Source organism: Bombyx mandarina, chromosome 17, assembly GCF_030267445.1.
Source record: "Bombyx mandarina strain Sakado chromosome 17, ASM3026744v2".
Classification (NCBI taxonomy): Eukaryota; Metazoa; Arthropoda; class Insecta; order Lepidoptera; family Bombycidae; genus Bombyx; species Bombyx mandarina.
The window spans coordinates 3872940-3893924 of NC_143223.1; the positions used below are offsets into that span (position 1 = coordinate 3872940).

Genomic DNA, 20985 nt, shown 5'->3' on the forward strand with positions numbered 1-20985 from the left:
AGTGTCACCTTATTTCTAAGGGACATTTTACTTCGCCTACATATCATCGGGTAGAGACGTCCTAGAATGAAGGCGGCACGATCGCGTACCGTCTTGATGTGGGGGCGGAATGTCATCCTACTGTCGAGGGTGACGCCTAAATATTTGACCTTCGGGGCCCACGGTATGGGCTGGTCGAACATCGTGATCGGGCGAACGGCGGGGGCGGGGGTATTGACGCGCCTAGTCGGGAGGGTAAGTCGGCTAATCTCGTACAATGAAATAACGAATTTAATATCATGTAATCGTATTGGATCTGTAAAATTTATATTTTGTGTTATATTCAATTACGTTTTTCTTCCTACGAGGTTCCCTAAAGGCGCCTAAATGGACGCGCAGGAGATAAGTCAGTTTCTTGAATCAGTTACATACTTACAAATAATGTATTTTTAACTTTGCGGTTAATATACTCCCGCAGCGTTCCACAAGATTGCAAAAGAAGAATCTTCAGTGTTTCGGGAAAACCTGCATTGATTTTTTATTTAATAGATGTGGCTTTATAGCACTTTGCGTACTTATGGTAACCGAAGTCCATATAACTGGAGCCCAAGCCTTCATTTGTTTACATTTTACATGTTCATTTAATACCAAATTTTAGTATTTCTGGATGTAATTTGTAAGTTTGGTTGTAGTGGTAAGAGTGTCTTCAGACCATTCCAGGTGGCTTTTTCTTGTGCAAATCTAAGCCTCGAGCAATATTCGATTTGCACGATATCTTCTTTTCTCATACTACGGGCATTAATTACTAACCGATTACGACCATTTTCCTTCAATATTATCTTTTTAATGAGACCGTACCAATCCGTTACAGACAGAAAAAAAGTTATGTTTTGAGTATTTTTCTTTCTTAAGTTACGTTACGGTCCGGAGAGCTTTTCAGTTTCACCAGGATAAGTGGGCGAGCATAGGTTCAGCCAGGAGGGGTGAGAATTGCTACCAGTTGCCCGAGCGCCTCCGAAGGAGACCTAATAACTCAAGAGCAACTGCTTAGCGAATGAATCTACTACCGGATCTTAATCGTGATCCGCTGAAAAGATCCGGCGAGAAACTCATGGATTAGGTTGCACGTCGAACTCTTTGTAGAGTTCGACGAGTACGGTTACCGGGGTCCCTAAGCCTGCTCCAGTGATAGAGCTGAAGGCGTCTAATGCAAAGGTTATTGGAATCCGTAAATGTTGCGTATTAATCGCTATAAGCATAAAAAAACTAAATATACATTTACTGTTTGCATGACGAAATATTTATTTGCCACAAAATAATTTAAAAAGAAGTAATACATACCTATAATATATATATTTGACTAATAAGAATCGAAGGTAAATACTGTCAATATACTATTCAATACAGTTAAAGTATCATATCCAATTACCAGAAATAAGATGTTTAGAGATGTTTAATGATTTCTCTGTAAATACACACTTCATCTATCATGTACATATATGAACATTTACTTTTCATCTGTCCTTAGGTTCTGCAACCGATAACATCATTTATATTGTAGGTATACACTTAGTAGAGGGCTGAAAAAAAATGTTTTGTGTTCCAATTTCCCTTTTTTTTTCCTTTTTCTTTATCGTATAGCATCTGTCGTTTTACCGTCTGCCGTTACGTTCTCGACGTATATTATTGGGCAACAGACTAAAGAGCACTCCGCTTTATAATAACATTCATTACTGACGAGTCGCGATGCACACATGCATGCCATCTGTCGTCATTGGACATTCAACGATACAAGCTATATCATTTATAAATATTTAAATTTATTTTGTATATTCAGTGGAAAGGAACGTTTCCCAAGACCGTAATGGTAACGAAACTGTTTTAATGTAAACAAAAACAAGATTGATTAGTCAAAGAAGCCAACCCTCAATCTAAAGTAAAAACAGCTTGCGGACACTTCCGTTTACGGTTTTGACAGCGCTTCTAACTTGAACAGATTTTTCATTGTTTGTATTCCATTGCGTCATTCAATCCGAAAACCTTACAGATTTAGTAAACCTAACCTATTATAAAATCTATAAAATATAACCTATAAGACCTATATAACCTATTATAAAATAAACTAAACCTATTATGAAGTTAAATTAATTTCGTGTTCTCTTTTTGGAACCAATTCGCCTAAAGAAAATTTTAAACGAGTAAGATATATCGATAAATCGAGTAAGAAATATTCGTTAACCATTGAGTTTCTAATTTTTATTTTTTATTTTTTTATGATTTTGAAATCCTTCTTTTTGGTGGCATGCAGATGGTGAACGGGCACCGTCGCTCATAGAGATGTGTAATGCCAGAAGTGCAGCTGCAGCCCACTGGATAAGGACTTTCCTCAAATTCTATCCGTTTTTTTTCCTACCTATACTGATAGCCTTGAGAAGTCAGTATAGGGTTCAGCGTTGCCCTAGCGTGTAGGTGAACTCTCGGGGCACAAACCGGAGGTGTTGCTAATACTGGCCCTAGCAAGAGCAGTGCATCGCAGAATCTACCACCGGATCGGAACTGCGACCTACTGAGAAGATCCGGCGAGGAGCTCAGTGGGATTTGTCTATGGGTTAAATTATATCCGTGTTATTAGCAGAACAACTACTGGCGTTTAACGTTTTACAATTTCCATTTCGATTGAAATTATCTTATAAAACATATTGCGTCATAAATCTTCTAGGACACTCATTAAATATTTAACAAAGCACCTGATATGCGCGATATCATAAAACAATGACTGGAGAAATATAAATTTCGATAACACAGCAAAGGATTATCTGCGATTGTACTTAGCGTGAAGAAATACTTATTCGAGGAAGCTTGGCGCATGTCACACGCGTTGCCTTTCGAAGAACGCTCAATCATCTGAACCTATCTGAACTCTTATTGATTGTGGACCGTTGGAGAGAAATCATCTATTGTTACGAATCTGTAGTAGGTAGGTATTTTATGAGCAGTCCGCGTATTCGGGGCGTTCTAAAAACTAGTAAACATTCTAACTAACAATCTAAATGAACGGAATTTTTTCGGGTATTGTAAATTTGTTTGCGGATTTTTCTTGGAATACTGTGAAGCGACGATCTACATACCGACCATGTACTTGTGACCGGTAAGAAGATTGACGGTTTCGTTTTTATTCTTTGACGTTTAGAATGCCTAGAACGAAATAGGTACCTATGTATTTTGAAATCAGATCTCTCAATTCAGTATGCACTATTTAAATGCTGATACATGGTACAATGAAACTTTATGCGGACATCCAGAAAATGAAATCCCCAACTTTTAACCGTGTATTTTTTTGCCGAGTTTCAATTGAATACCTCGCTTACCTGTTCAGTGAATAGGTTGATTTGGATAAACGAACGATAAACAACTACAAAAAATAGATCATAATGTGAATGAACTTTCCAACGTTTATTACCATGCCTGGTAAAGGTAGGGGCCAGCTTTGATTGATGGATGGACAGATACCACAAGTTACCTAATTTAACAATGTGCGTCTGTCGGCGGGGTCAACATACCAACGGGCACGTTCGCGTCTGTAATGTTAGAGTCACGAACCGCAGCGACCGAATCGCGGCGCTCACCAGCCTTGGACGGAAGAACATAAGTTTTATAAATTAGTGACAATGCCTTTAGTTATTTCGTGGAAGCGCCAAGGTTGGTCGTTCTCGGAAGCGGCGGCTCGTCGGCAAGTACATTCGGAGCGAGAGCCGAGTTCGCTCGGTCTTGGCCGCTCCGCGTTCGTCACGAAGGCGTCCCCCCCACCTCGCACGCCGCGCAGCCACGCGTGTTTACTTCACGTCAGTCGCGTCGCTCGCAGTCGCTCAGTCCTGAACTGTACGTGGTGGAGGAGCGTCATTGAACTAATTCGACCCTATCGAACTTTCACCTCCCGCCGCGATATCGTCTCCCTGATAAACACAGATGCTGAGTGAAATTGAATGTGTACGTAGGTACTTTGAAAACATTTCAGCATCGGCGTGTGGACCGACCGCCGCCGGCGTACTCCAATACCGCAAACTAATTTCTCCGGTGCAGTCGGCTTCTACGAAACTGCTTGTAAAGAGTTTATACCGAGAAACGAAACGGCCGTAAAGTGGATTTGAAGAATTATTACGTTATCTGAATAATTTAAAGTGAACTTTTGTGTTTTCTCTGACTGTTGTTGACTAAGACGTTTACATTGGATCCCAACCGATCATTCACACCTCAAATGGTGGTTAAACTACCAGGTAAGCATCTCAACTCTTGATTCATTCATTTTCCGGAAATAATCGTTTCGAATTCGGTATGCGAGCAAGAGCGACTGTCTTTATTTTATATTATCAAAGTGTGATGGTGTTTACGGACTGGAAGCACGTGCTATAATGTGCAAAAATAGCTTACACGACGTATAACCGACCGGCGCGGCGCCTCTTCTTATCATAATACTTCGGTCCCTAGGTCATTGCGTTGCGATTACGAGCTATAGATAAAAGTGAATTATTATTATTGATTGACGTAATTCGCTAGTACATTTTTTTGTTTGCATGTGATAAAAATAATCAATACTTATTAAGTATATGTAATACTTTTGTTTCTTATTTAATAGTGCTTTATAGAAATATCTAAATTGATATGACGACGATGTACATAGGTACATATATCAGCAGTTAGTTAATAAGATGGAAATGACACGGCGGTCGGCATTGGATGGGATAATTTAAAAACAATCATTAATCTGCTGAGTACACGGCTGCTTAAAAGTACTTACTAAACGCAAGTACCAAAAGGAATCCAAAGGAAATACAGAGTATGAAAAGCAAATATATTCGCTATTAACTACTATTACTATATAACTGTATATAATTATATTATGCCGTTTATTTTACACAGAGATAACAAATAAAAATTTATAAGAATAAATCATAATGATTTAATCAAAAAAATAAACATAAATATACAAAAGATACATGCACAAGACAATAATTTTATTACCTTTAAATAATACGGCAATTTATGGCATTATAGTCATTTTGATAGACGTTTGATCGTGTAACTCACTGACCTGGATTCAATATACTTACTCATTTAGGTAGGTACTCTTGCTTGATGGAAGGGCGATTACACATTAGCTTGAGGAAATTTACATTACGATGTCAGTAATTTGGTAGTCCTAATATTACTGTAATAAAACGATAAGTAAAGTAGTAAATTAAATAACATCAGAATTAGCATCATAATTCAACTAAGTCGATCTGATTGTATATTTTTAATTTCTTTTTTGTTTATTTCGACAATTTCTTATATCGTTTTCATGGTGTTATTAAAACCAAAGTATTTGAAAGTCGAATATAAGAAAATAAATAAAAATTGAAAATAATTTCAATTACGATAAGTACTTGATAATAAACTATAGATAACTTTTGGTACTTATGTAGATGATTTTTAATAATTCGTTAATATCTTTTTTCTGACACGCGTCTAAAGGTTGTAATGTTAATGTAAATAAGTTTATATCTTTTCGATTGTTCATGACTGAATGCACGTTCGAAATTAATCTAAATTCAAATGCGTGCAATTTACATTGAAACAAACGCAATGGAAGCCATAGCAAATCATGTTCTGGATAGACAATCGAGCATTGTCCAACAGATTCAGGGAACACCGGTGAGGTAAAACGTTTACGAGGAACTGCCATGCTCTTTGTTTATCCACAAAGAGAGACAATGGTACTTTTTTCTTGTTATTTTTAAGGTTAAAAACGACCGACTCTATTGTTAGCGGTTAACGATCTGTGACGTCGACAACGTTCGTAGAAACGTTTCAAGTGTCAGTGAAATTAGCCGGCGCCGAATCTAATGAGTACGGCATCGATTACCCATCGTTATTTTATTCAATCAAAATGCAACATGTATTCGCGGTCTCGCGGCTGATCAATAATATACAAGAAACTAGTTCGGAGCAGAAGACATTTATTTACAGTCAAAATAAAGAAACGAATTTGAGCCGCAGACTAGAGAAAGAAAACAATCACTAAGTAAAATACTGAATACAGCACGTGCATTAACATGATCTGTATTTTTTTTGCTTCAATTTCCATTTTACGATTATGTGCCTATGTTCCCCGAACCGCTCTTACGGTTTCGTGGAAATCAATATCTACATCACTTGATATGAATTATAGAAAATTGTAGCACTTTTATGGTACTCGAACGTTTCTGGGTATTGATAAAACAAATGACGTACACAGCGATCTACATTGTGTGTTTAATCTAATAAACCATAGAGAATATAGAACGCGGGAAGGCTGAAAATGTTTTGTAAACATGGCGGCTCTTGCGTCAGTAGATCGCACGATGCAGTTGATTGTGTGAAAAAGAGAAAATGCTTCGAGAGTAGGTGGTTAGAAAATACGAGTTCAAATGAAATCGCAGGCGGACGGAACAAGGTGGGACGGTTGCGCTGGCGCAGGTATGCGTGTTCTCAGAACGCGCCGTGTTCGTTTTTGCTCCTTTTTCGATTCAAGTTTACCGAGAATCGAATGGCTTGGTGGCGGCCCTACTCGGAACACGTAATTAATCCTTAGAAGCCTCCGACCCGAGGGTTGTTATGAGAAATCGCCGGCATTATGAGATCATTTTTTATTTATTTTTGGCATTGTCTCCTTTAGATGATTGTATACGGGTTATTGTTCTCTGTTCGTTCTTTAGACCGTAATTCTACGAAGATCCAGTGGAATTATGTGCGGTTGTTAAAGCTATGAACTGCTCGCCTTTGACCTTCGGCTGTAGGAAATACTCGAGTTTATGGGCTCAAACAATGCTACTTTTATTTTTATCATCATGTATGTTCAACGGCCCCTTATATTTGTTTAAAATAAATTTAGCAGAGGATAAAAACGAAATTACGTATCGTTTTTTTTATAGTTAGTGTCTAATGATGTCGTATGACTAATTACAAAGTTTCAGGACTTTTAATTAGTTTTCAGAAATTTTGGTCATTAATGGAAAAGGCAATGATTCGACGCAATGTCCTGAAACTATGTATTTGTATTCAATTAAACTCGTTAGTCTTAACAAGCGTAACCTTAGTTAATAACATAAAGAGTGAAGTTTCTAATTGTGAAGCGACGAAAATAAAAACGAAATTAGATCGTTTTTTTTATTTGAATTGCGTAAATGCACCGTCATTTGAAAACTGAATTAACTTAATGATTGAAATTACAACCCAAAAGACTTTCGAGGGTTTTCATCTTACATACATTGAGAACATTAATAAAATATCTATTAATTACCAACTCTAATATATAATTAAAAAATATGGTAAAATCCAAAAACGAGAAAAGATTAATGAACAATAAATAAATAACAATAAATTGCGAGAAAATTTAAGGATTAAATACATCGTTTTTCGGGAGACCACGTGTTTTTCGTGGCAACACAACGGAATTTCCAATTAGCCACGCGCCCTGTGCATCTCGTGCCATGTTGGGCTAGGCCAGATACCAAATCGACGCAGAAATAATAAATAATACACGAACGCAATCATTTCCCAGAACTGTCAGCTAGTTTAAATTTCGATGAGGGAGTAAAGCGTACGACCGTCATTTTCGTCTAACTGATTGAAATACCGCTTTGATCCAGAGAACGGCGATGTTCCGAGAAAATCCGTCGGTGTGTCCTGCATGAGCAGATTCATTATCCACACTGCGCCGATACATCGGTTAGCTTGCTGTTGCCCTTTTGAAGCACTAGGTCTTTGTTTTGTTCAATTACGAGAAAGCTATCGTTATTCGTCGGCAGTATCCATTCTTTATTTCTTTCACATTTAATTGAAAATCTAACGTTGTCAATCGTTTTTGAAAGTAAAACAAGTTTTTTTTTTAAAGCAGTAGTAAACTAAATTTCCGGATTGCATTTATTTCAGTAATCACACAAAGAATATCTACTCTTCGAGCTGTTTTCATTTTCAGGAGCGGTTCAGAGGTATTTTGTACCTAACGCTTGAGAAGAGTCCGTTAATAATTAAAACACCTTTTACGGTTAAAGCTCGAGTTTATTTTTATATAATTATATATTTGTTATTACGTAAACTTTAAGGATTCCTCCTTCTCAGTTTAGTCGATCCGAAAGATTGGCTTAATTCCATAAATCGTTAGTTAAACTATCAGAGAATACTTTTTTTTTTAATCACGCCACGTTAACTTTTCCCGCGATAAGTTCGTAAAGAACTTGTGTTACAGGTACCAGATAACGGATATAAATATAAGATTTTTATTATACACATACATATATTTAATAGACATCCATAACCCTGGAAAAGACATTTATATTATTTATCATACAAATATCTTCCCTTGGCGGGATTCGAACCCGCGACTCCCCTGTGTAGTGACCATGTCACTTAACACTACACCAGACGGCCGTTAAACATTGTCAACGTTTCAAAAAAAAAAAATACTAATCGGTTCTAATGCTATGAACTCTAAAGTGAACACGTTTAGGTCCGGTCCGGTCGCCCATGCAATCCCTTATTCAGTTATAGCTTAAATAGTTTCAATTATGTTTACGACACGCAAAAACCATACATAATAATACTAAAAAGTCGATTCTTCAGTCAGTGAATGTTATTAATACGTGAATAAGGTTAAGGCAAATGATTAGGTCACCTCTGAGGTTTCCTAGCGACTTATCGGTGGGCGTGCTCGCCGTGAAATGATCTCATAACAGTCAATATTTTATTTGATATGGAAATTATTTCCAGTTGATACCTATATTTTAAATTATTCTCGTAACGAGAGCTGTTGGGTTACTTATCAGTAGGATGGTTTGCTATATATTGAATATTTTTACTATATTATATTGTACGATGGTGTTACTCAGTACATACAACATGCCTCTAAAATTGTACATATGTTTTTTTTTTAAATGTAAAAGTAGGCAAAGACAAAACTATTAAGTATAATTTTCTGATGCCTATTTTTAGAGCACGAAATCGTGACGAATAAAAATATCATTGTATTTTTTTTTAATTCAGAATATTACTATTTTAAACAAATTTTAAAATGAATTATCGGACGATGAATATCAAATGTACGTATACCTACACATGTATTTCGTAATTTTTGCCTTAAAAGTTACAATTATAAATAAAATTAAAAAAAACATTTCGAACTTCAATGGAATTTTCTAACGATCGTAACATCAAACGGAGAAAAGTTTGTATGTAACGACTCGTTCAACAGGTTCACAGTAGGAAATCCCTTTCACTCGGAAACGAGTCCGACTGCGGGATAAAAATACTCACTCTCATTTAAAGATAACACAAGTTTATAATTAGCAACGTACTAACTGGCGCCGTGTCGGCCCGCGTCTGAAGAAAAGTAGGTATCAACTTGAACAAAAAAAAAACCTAAATCGCCTCAGCACTAGTCGAGATTCCTAGAAATCCAGTGTTAAGTCGGGCGACCGGTCGCCGAGCTTCTAAGAAAACGCGAAGGTTACTCCGCCGCCTGTATGATCAAACCCAAATCATTGCTCTAAAACTCAGTAACATCTATAATATTTATTGCATTTAAATTTACAACGATATCGGTCTTACAGAGTTAACGAACACGAATCGCGATCTCCCGGTCATCAACGAAAATAGTTCATGTTGCATTTATCTCACATCTTGTCCGTAACGTGAGGTCATTAAGGAATTCCTTGAAGCAATTTCTTTAACGGGATCAGGGTTGACGGCGTTCGCCTTGGCTCCAGCTGTGTTATAGGTCATTCGGAGTTCCTACACTCTATCTAAACTTACTATCTAAAAATTTTTTTTTTTTTTTTCTCTTTGAAAACGGATACCGCCCCAAACATTTCATTAGAAAGTAAAACTAAATTTACTAATACGATGATGCATTCAGAATTTCGTACACGGAATAATGTTTACGTTTCAATTGATAAAACAATCTCAAGTTTTAAAAATAAATGAAAAAATAAAATGGACGGAGTCGCCCCGTCCCGAAGACATTGTCGTTTGCTCACGACAAAAAATACACTGCAGATTTTGACGCGTGATTTTTTTTTACCGCTTCAAACCTGTCTGTTTATACTTTCGATTGATTTTCATTTTCGAGCTATTTTTTTTAACTTACTATTTCAATCAATCCAACCAAAATATATCGAGGGCTGAAAGGTTTAAGGCCAAGTTTTTGCAACTATACCGGATATCCATATTATGAAGTTTGGAAAAGTATCATAACAAAAAAAACGTCTTCAGCTTTAGAATGGAGTAAACATAATTAATTTAAATTCAATTAAAAAAAAACATCGAACTGTTGATGCTAATACCGAATAAAACTGACCTTTAATTACAAAGAAATGTAGCGAACTAAGCGATATGTCGCTTATACTAAATAACCTTTAATTCCTCGATACTATTTACTTTAGATTACTCTGTCATAGTACCATGAATGTGACGTGACGCGAGAGTAATAATACCTATAAATATATGTTTTTCATACAATTAGCAATAATCACAACTGTGCACTAATTTCATTTGTAAACAACAACTACAAGATTCGGTGAAATCAAGGCAGTCAGTTTGAATTACAAACACAACTCATAGACACAGCCTACTGAGTTTCTCGTCGGATCTTCTCAGTGGGTCGCGTTTCCGATCCGGCAGTGCATTCTGCGAAGTACTGCTCTTGCTTAGGGCCAGAGCTAGAAACACTCCCGGTTTGAGCCCCGTGAGCTCATCTACACTTCAAGGAGAAGCTGAAATAGCCTCCCAAGGCTATCAGCATATTATGCAGGAAAAAAAATCAAATCTTTATATATATTTCTTCTGTGCGTGTGTTTGTCACTGAACTTTGTTGTAACTATACTTGAGACCTTAGAACTTGTATCTCAAGGTGGGTGGCGCATTTACGTTGTGGATGTCTATGGGCTCCAGTAACCACTTAACACCAGGTGGGCTGTGAGCTCGTCCACCCATCTAAGCAATAAAAAAAAAAATAAAAAAATTACAAATCAGCCCGGCAGATGGCGCTGCAGTTGGTACCTAGGTTATTTATCTTTCCTATAAATAATTTATATAGCAAAACAACGTTTGCCGGGCCAGCTAGTATTAATATAAAAAAGTACTACCGAAATCCTCAAGTCGACTTTAAAAAATAGTCGAATATCAAGTTTACATGTATTTGTGGTCGTGAATATAGACCACTCGAAGTTTTACTACAGCTATCAGCTATCATCGTATCATGTACACACTAAAAATATAGTATTCCAATTAAAATACTTAATGAATAAACCAAGTATATGAAATTGAAAAGAACACGCTTATGAAGTGATGTTTCACTTCAAAACGAGCTGATATTGGTTAGTTTTTGACACCAGCTAAAACTGAAACCTGAATGAGACTTTAGTTTGCTGACAGAATGGCTTAATTGCACGATAATATATTTTAATTGTTACATAAATTTCCAAATATCAAAGATTTGCCATTTTATGACATCAATGGAAAATTAAGGCTTAAAGTAAAACTAAACTAGCTAAGCTTACAAAAAAATTAGTACATATAGTCTTCATTTATTTCCTAAATTTAGTCCAGAGACAATTTGCAAGGGTTTTTTTTTAATCCTGTAAACTGTATCCTGGTAAACGGTACAATAAAAACCCAAAGCCACGATGACATTTAACTATGACATATTAGGGCGTATATTGTACATAGCTTACTTTCTAATTAACTGTGAAGTTAAGGCTCAAGGAACCTGATCCTCGTAACTTTTAATAACAAAGTTCGCGATTCCCTTCTCATTCACGCTAACTTCAGAATCTAGCTGGTTGATTTCCGGGATTTTCAATAAAAATCTATAAATTAGAATTTTTGTCTTGGCGGTACCTTTATATAGTCCACTTATTATATCTGTAGTGTTCTCAGATAGGATTTATGAGTACGGAACGTAAGCACGTTGTTAACGTTGTCAATAAATGCGTTACCATTCATTAAATCGTGGAAGGCAATGCTCGACTTCTGCGAGTGCACCATCTCACAGAAGGGGGGCGGGGCGCGTGAGAGATGCACAAGCCCGCCGCCGTCGAGCGGGGGCCAGGGAGGCGGATCTTGCCCAAGCCCTGGCCCTCTTAAGTGTTTCGGGTCCCCCTCACATGTCGGTATGGGGACCGGCGAGGGGGGCCTAAGAAGACGACGTGCAAGCTGCTCTGCACGCGTTTTACGCAAGAACATCCGGGCGATGCGCGATCCAGCGTGGGTCGGCTATCCTCGACCCACGCTGGTTCTGGCCCAGCGGGGTATTCCGTAGGATAACTCATTCTAACCGGCACCATTTAGGCGGGCTTCGGATAGCCTACCGACCGAGAGGGTTGGTGGTCGTGGCGCCGACGACCGTCGGTCCGGCGTCCCGAGGGGGAGGGTGATGGGAGAGATGTGCTCCGCACTAAACGCTTCACTTTTCCCCCTTTGCCTTTTCATGAGTTCTGTCACATGCGAGGTTTGGACATTGGCTGTTGAGCGACAGGAGGTTTTAGCCGGTTCGACTCCGACATGCTCCCCCCACCACCCCCAGTGGAGGGCGGAAGTCCGGCGGTTTAATCCTGTCAAAAAAAACATTCATTAAATGTAACATAAATAAATATCCAGATTATATATTTATTACACAGTAAACTAATTATGTTTTTGTCGACATTCCAACTAATTGAATAATTTAAAGTATTATTTATACCTAACACTAACAACTCATGACGATTAAAATTTAATACTTATTAGGATAATAGACGGTAAATGTAGTAAAAATAGCTTTGAATTCTAATAACAGATTAGCAAATAACTTCTGTCGCAAACAGTTCAATTCGGATTACACATTTAAAGCAAATTAACGAGAAACCCCAAGCTCCAAATAAATATATAATATAATAATAATATTTGACCAGCAATTTATTCGCTTAGAGCAAAAAGCGAGCAACACCCAACTCAATCTCATACAAAAGGAGTAACTACGTTAAAGTAAAAATGATTTTTGAAATAAGTCCTTTAGTTTCAAATTGATTATAAAACATTCTGAATTTCGCAAATGATCTACATATTTCAAATTCAAATATGTAAATGTGTATGAATTTAATTAGAAGGAAAAATATTTTCAACCTGTTCCTACTTATAGTTGAAGTACGTATAGTAAGGTTCTCTTTATAGAACAGTGGCCATTAATAGTTGTTAAAGATAATGTTGAAAAACCAGAGATCCCAGATAACGCATACACATTTAATTAATTGCGAAATAAAAATAAAGTGCGGCGCGCAATAAAAGGATATACTCGTATGCATACAAAGAGAAGCATTCTTATATTTATAACAAGGTCGAAAATATAAATAAATGAGGAACACCGCCAAGCTTTGCATTCGATGAGTCAGCTCTACCTGGACTAAACGAATGACGGCTATTTCTAGAAATGCGATAGTAATTTTAAAATGATATGACACACACACATATCTTCTTAGTATTTACGGCACACTTGATTGACCTGCTTCCGTTATTGCACGCTTCGAAAGAATATTAATTAGCCGTACTGTATTGTGAGGGCTTAATTAAAATGTATTTATTGACTTTTCACTTTAATAAAATAGGTTAGTTGAAAGTAGTTGCCTGAGTCTATTTTTTCCCCTACATATTAGCTGGAAGCCTAAGGGGCTATTCCAGCTACGCCCGGACGGGTAGGTGAGCTCTCAGGCTTAATCTGAAAGAATTTGCTAATTACATATTAGTAGAATTTAGTAATCGTCGTGGCCTGAAGGATAAGACGTCCGATGCATTCGTATCTAGGGATGCAACAGTGTTCGAATAATATCCCGCAGGCGGGTAACAGTTTTTCTAATGAAATACGTACTTAACAAATGTTCACGATTGACTTCCACGGTGAAGGAATACATCGTACATTACATCGTGTAATAAAAATCACACCCGCAAAATTATAATTTGCGTAATTATTGGTGGTAGGAATTCTTGTAAGTCCGCACGGGTAGGTACCACCACTCTGCCTATTTCTGCCATGAAGCAGTAATGCGTTTCGGTTTGAAGGGTGGGGTACCCGTAGTAACTATACTGAGACCTTAGAACTTATATCTCAAGGTGAGTGGCGCATTTACGTTGTAGATGTCTATGAGCTCTAGTAACCACTTTACACCAGGTAACCTGGAGCTCGTCCACTCATCTAAGCAATAAAAAATAAAATAAAAAACAGCCTTAGACTTAGTAAGAGCAGTGCTTCGCGGAATCTACCACCGGATCGGAATCGCGACCCATTGAGAAGATCCGGCGAGAAAGTCAGTGGGTTTGTCTGGGTCTGTAGCCCTGTCGTCCATGGGACCAATAGTGGACGATTGTGTCCAGTATAATGTATGTTTAATATCATTAAGGGCTTGTGATGAATTATGGCTATGTGAAGTATTTCATACGGTCACAATGACAAGAATGACATTCCAGACAAGACGAGAAGGACTGAACGAACTGGTTCAATGAGGGCAGTATTACGGAGGAGCAATGAATTAATTGGTTTGGTATGAAATCAAGAGGCATCGAAACGTGCAATGGAGATTTTCAAGCGCCCGGTTTTGTTTTTCCTCTTAATTGTTATGATCGTAATACGAGTTTATACACCAATCTGTGAAAAAATACTCAGAGACGATGAACACCAGAGAGAACATAGGCGTTCACCTTGAAACATGTCTACGTACCATAATAGCATAGAGCAGCCTACAATGTTTCTTACCCATCAATTCCAAACTCTTGACCGCTTTGCGACAGAAACGACCTGATTAAAACAAATTGACTTTAAATTTCTCAATAATTAACAACTCTAGATCTTTATCGATTTATTTTAATATGGAATTGCGTAGATAAGATAACGCGTTAAACGTTTACAGTGTCATTGACTCATCGTTTTGCTCGGCGACACAGTGAAGTAGCTACTCGTGTCTCGTGGTAACCAGCTGATCGCAATTCGTATCGTATTGCGTTTATTTCGATTTACTAAGTAGATAAGAATCATTTATGAATCGTATGATAGCTATGTTTCATCATCATCATCATTCTTTCCTATTACCCTCTGTTGGGGTGTAGGGCTCGAATAAAATTTTTCCATTTATATCGGTCTTGGGCAGTCTGTTCTAGTTCCTCCCACGTCATGCCCAAGACCCCTAGCTCCTACTCCACCGAGCGACGCCAAGTTGTTCTGGGGCGGCCTCTCTTCCTTTTGCCACACACTTTCCAGATCAGTGCTCTCTTTGATAGGTGGGTATCGGGCTTTCTCAAAGTGTGACCAATCCAATGCCAATTCCGCGTAAGGATCTCCTTCTCAATTGGTGTCTGCTTAGTGATCTGATTAGCTATGTTCAGCTAAACATTTCATATTAATGAAATTCTTGGTTCTGTGACATGCGTCTAGATTTCATTTTCCACTGTTCAGTTTGGTATCAGCATGCCCCCAGCAATGTACCGCCATGAAGTAATCGTGGCTTGCGGTATATGTATGTGCTGATATTCGAATCCCGCAGACGGGTACCAATTTTTCTAATGAAATACGTACTTCACAAATGTTCACGATTGACTTCCACGGTGAAGGAATAACATCGTAATAACTGGTGGTAGGGTATCTTGTGTTCCCGGACGGGTAGGTACCACCACACTGCCTTTTTCAGCCGTGAAGCGGTAATGCGTTTTGGTTTGAAGGGTAGGGCAGCCCTTGTACTATTAAAAATCTGAGACTTAGAACTCAGATCTCAAGGTGGGTGGCAGCATTTACGTCGTAGATGTCTATGGGCTTCGGCTAAAAAGGATCTTCTCCGATAGAGGGTACAGAGGACCATATCAACTTGGACAATTCCTCAGATAATGGCCCATGGAAAATACGGTACAAAAATCATAAGAGATCTTCGTGGGTTGCCGAACTGGTATCTCAACGTAGGCTATTAAAAAACGGAATGAACGAGTGAATGAACTGTTAAAGCGATAACCATATCTACATCAAAAGCCATGAAGCCAATTAATTTACCGTAAATATTATCAAATGCATATTCTAAAATGCACATAGCACTGTGCGCACGGAAATCGATTGCACACACTCCACACACACAACAGTATATATTATGTACCTAAACAAAGAACGGTTTTACATTGTGCCCATATTGTGTGACGGGATAAAGCGAAACTACATAACAACAATTGCTCGAAAGCGGTCCGGATGATGAAATCACACCACCCATTCTCGTGAATTCGTTGTCGCGGCCGTCACGACGACAGCGAAGTAGCCGGACCTCGTGACAAAATGACATACCAGTTTAAAAATTCCGAGAAAATCCGTACATTTTTTTGTGTGTGTTTTAACTTCTTACTTGAATGAGCACGGTTGACCTTGTTTTTTACTCGTGTCTTACACAATAAACCGTAGCTGATGCTTATACGGATTGTACGTCCCGGTTTTGTCTCGTAATCTCGTTGCTTCTCGAATTTCTCAATGAAATTGTTTCGCATGTTTCCATCCAATATAGTTAATTCGAGCTGCCTTTAATTCTGTTCAAATTAACGATGATTACATTTGTATCAAACGTTGGTATATTTATACTATACTAGTGGCCCCGCAGTAGTCGAAATTCGATTATAATTAAATGAAATTATAAGTTTAAACATTATTATGGTTCTATTGTCAAAAGAAACACTATTAGAATTCGATAATATAATCACAGTATTCGCCAAAACTGCACTATAGATCAATTATATTAAAGACAAACAATATCAATCTATTTTCAATTCGACCACAGACTTTAAACAATAACCAAAGTTTCCCAATTGACAGTAAACAAAGAGTATAAATTTTTATATATGTGTTGTGTCAAATACATGGTAGCGTGTGTAATGTTTTTTTTATTGATTTAAAGTATATTTTATGCATTATTTAAAAAAAAATATTAGCATTGTGCACTCCTTCTCTATATACTCTATAAGTGTGTGAAATATCATACTCCATTCGCGCAATTTTCATAAAAATGGGTACAAAGTTGCTTCCCGTATTAATATATAGATTTATTAACACAACACAGTTTCATATAGAATCTCTAATGGATTTTTTAATAATTTAATTCGAGATTAGTAATAAAAGTGAAAAGCAGAAAACATGACGGCTATTTAATCGATATTCAAGATGGCGGACTTTCAAAATAAATAACTTTGTGAATTTAGAGAAAAATATGAAGTACTGTATTGGACTTACATTTATAGTCATGTTTGAACGAATTCATAATAAGCTGGGGCATCGTCCAAATGAATCATTGTTAGTCGTGGACTCGTAACATTAATCATTATTGCTTCAATGGAACAATGATAAAATGTTTACGTAGGATAGATTAGGAATTTCGAGAAAATAATTGAGTAGCTAATTTTTTTAAGTAAATTCTTAAACAGCCAACGTTTTTGACATTGTGTCCATGGTCCGGCGGATAAGTTTCCACAGGCACAACTGCGGGATTATCATAGTTTAGGTTATGTGTGATCCAGAGTGTGTACAATAAAGGTAATATTACATTTCTAGGCACATGTATGTTGTACATACATATGAGTCGTCTATTATCAAAGGTGGCAATCTGTGCATTTGGACAAAATTTTTTTATTGATATTTCAATACAGATTGATTTGAATATAATCGTCTCCTTCAAAGAATACGGTTCAAAACCTGCATTAAATAAAGGTTAATACTTAACCTGTTATTTATCTAAGATGTCGTTCAGAAGAGTTTTGTGACTGCCAATGGAATACAAAGTCAATAATTCGTTTTTCTGATTTACCAATAATTATCCACAAGTCACATTGCCGGCTTTGATACTAGTCGACTCATATATGGTATACGCTTATATTGTATCTGTTATAAAACTTTTCGAACTCTTCGAACCATGCCATACTGAAAAGTTTCTTTGTTTTCCAATAATATGGATTTATATATTATGTTATTGAAAACGCTATGTTGGCTATTAAGGTTTTTAATTATATTAATATTGATTTATTAGCGTTACATAATGAAAATGAATAATATAAGCATTTTTAAACTAAATTGTATTAATACAGAAATATAGTGAATATATATTTTGGTATTTGACTACTGAACCATAATAACGTAATCTAATCTAGTGCGTATTTAATAGATTCAATTTTTTTTAATACTTCTCATAAATACAATATATCAATTTACTGATATAGCGAATCCTATTCTAAGAAAAATATTGTCATACAGCACGAATCATAGAAATATTTCTCACTAACAAAGCGAAGAGATCTCACAGCGCAGACAATGTATTGAATAGATTCAATACATTGTCTGCGCTGTGATCTCTTTTTACCTCCTTTTATGGCTTACGCAATTCTCTGTACCTTTATGTTAAGCAACCATATGGCTCTTTCTATAAAATATATGTAACAAATTCAAGAAAAGTAATGTTTCGTTTTGATAGTTTACGTTGGAATTTAGATAGATACAGTTAGATACATACAAGACTTCTAAATGTACATCATTATCACTTAATTTTTAAATATTTGCTTACTGTTTAAGAAAAACATAATTATAAAATATGAAATGAAAAATTTCCGTTGTAAAAAGCGAAACACGGCTTTAGTATCTTCAAATAACTACTTTATATTAAACAATGTAGGTACACAAAACGTTTCACAATGGCTGATTAGCATCCAAGAAAATACACTAGAAAATAAAATTTTTAAGCATTCCACAGACGCTATAATTAAAGTTTCTAATGCGGCTGAGCAAACACGTATAATTTACACAGTTGTTATATCACAATTTAATTCGCAGACAAATAGTCGTCGTTTCTGAGAAACTCGACAATTACGCAGCTGAACGACCATAAGCCATAACAACATCCATGTTAGTTGGCATAGATTACACGCTAATGTTGCTTGACATAGATTATTCGCTAACGCTGTTGGCAGTTGGCACATGGATACGATCATTTTATTTAAAAACGAATCCTACACTGTTTAATATTATTGTTTATAACTCCATTGATTTTTAATTTTTTTAATTAATAATATACATATTTCAATGACATAGAAATAAAGTTTCACGAGATCACTCGAAGAATATCATATATGGAAAATGATATACTTAAAAAAATATCTTAAACTAGAATTATAAGTGGGTTCAATTATGAGTGTACTAGAAACGGACTGGGCTAAAATTTGATTCCACGGTTGATAAAAAAATCGAGTTCTAATATTCTTCCGCAGAGATTGTAGCAGAGAAAGTTTTATCATCTCATGTTTTTAAATTAACGTCAGGGTGTTAAAAATCAATATTAACCACACAAATGTGATTACTTTCATTCGAAAGGAGGCCGATATATATTATTTAAAAAAAAAACATATACTTAAAATGGAAGCAAAAGTTAATTAAAAACAATGTTAATTACATTAATAATTTTGAGATAAACATCGGTGTCTGCTTTCTCCTTTACCGAGAACATCTTAAACACATTTAATTGAAAATGTTCCACGAAGATGTTATAACAGATACAATAGAGCTCAACGTTTTATGATGCTTTCAAAAAGCTTTTAACATTTTAAATCTGCCCACACGGCGTACTCTTTTATGAAAAACTTTGGTTTCATTTTCATACTTATTCATAATTCAGATAAATCAAAGCCACCGTGTAGTAATGTACATTTAAAATAATACTAGTATTCGTATACCTATCGATATATCTATTTAACATAAAATATGTATATGAATATTTTTTTAAATATATTTTTGTATACTATTGAATATTTTAATAGATTAGCAGTGTTATATAGCACCTCAGACACAAAACGATAATAATTTAATGCATATCTACAATAAAAATCTAGATAATCCGGATTAAGGCAGATCAACCTGATATGGAGTTCATCAATTTACACGTTCGATTTCGCGTTAATATTCTGTGTTGCGATAAAAGTTTGTGATAAAAAAAAATGCAGAGTTCCTTAAAATATTTCGTGAACTTATTTTTTAAATAACTTGCTTAAAATGTATTTAAATATTCCACTATTATTTTAGTATCTAGAGTTGTCGCTTAGAAACACCTCAAAATGCAACTACATTCTCAACTGAATTAACTAATGGCTAGCTTCGTGAATTTGATATGTACAAACTAAACATTCAAATATTCAACTATTATTTTAGTATCTATAGCTGTCGCTTAGAAACACCTCAAAATGCAACTACATTCTCAACTGAATTAACTAATGGCTAGCTTTGTGAATTTGATATGTACAATCTAATGACGTCGACTGCTCCTGATATTACATTACGTATCTAACCATCCGAACAGATAAACCGTTATAAACACAGGTACATAGTGTTACGCAGACAACTGTAAATGGAAACTAGAAAGTATTGTCTCGCACAAAAGTGATAAATCACTATCGGTACGAATTCTGCGAATATTTGCTTTCTGCTTGTCGCACGCTGTAAGAAGTACTGGGAACGAACGGTGTGGTGTGAAGTCGAAATCGGAGTGTGCCAGCTAGTTCGGGGAAGCGACGCCGCCAGAGTTCGTGACCCCCCTAAATACGATAGTACATGTTACTTCGGTGCCTATATGAGCGTCGGCATCGATTTTCTCGAATTCTTACGTAGAGAATTATAAACTTGGATCGCTGCTGCCGATCGTGGTATTGTATGAAGTATAACAACGCTTTACAAAAAAAACGACGATAATATAATAGGTACCGAATTAGAATATGATAATATTTAAGTACCTACGCTTATAATATGTTATTTAAAACAAAACAAAACTTTACAAAGCTAATACTAAATAAATAGTTTTAAGGTCGGTTTGAGGTTAGCTATGATTAATATTACAGTTGTATTTACATTACAACCAAATAGGTACGTTACTACGAAACACATCGCCCTGTTTAGTATTACGTAACCCCGTGAGA

General features: G+C 36.3%; 2 protein-coding genes and 1 long non-coding RNA gene across 4 annotated transcripts in view; 1 reads left to right on the top strand and 2 right to left on the bottom strand.

Moving 5' to 3' along the window:
* LOC114253176 (uncharacterized) overlaps positions 1-3782 on the bottom strand; it is a 74171-nt gene extending 70389 nt beyond the window's left edge. Inside the window, exon 1 of one of the 2 annotated variants that reach the window (XR_016324488.1) lies at positions 3440-3680. The gene's annotated coding sequence lies outside the window, so the exon portion shown is untranslated. Of the gene's footprint in view, positions 1-3439 lie in introns of both variants that reach the window. The other variant, XR_016324489.1, reaches the window with a different exon arrangement.
* Positions 3783-3829: 47 nt separating this feature from the next.
* Positions 3830-20985, top strand: part of SOCS2-12 (protein) — a 34136-nt gene continuing 16980 nt past the window's right edge. Inside the window, exon 1 of the mRNA XM_028187969.2 lies at positions 3830-4253. Coding sequence (XP_028043770.2) covers positions 4235-4253 — 19 coding nt within the window. The 5' untranslated portion in view covers positions 3830-4234. The remainder of the gene's footprint in view (positions 4254-20985) is intronic.
* On the bottom strand, positions 10905-20747 carry LOC149501097 (uncharacterized). The gene is made up of 2 exons (XR_016324490.1): positions 17270-20747; positions 10905-16572 (listed from the first exon to the last, which is right to left on the bottom strand). It is a non-coding gene; the product is annotated as an uncharacterized LOC149501097 (long non-coding RNA).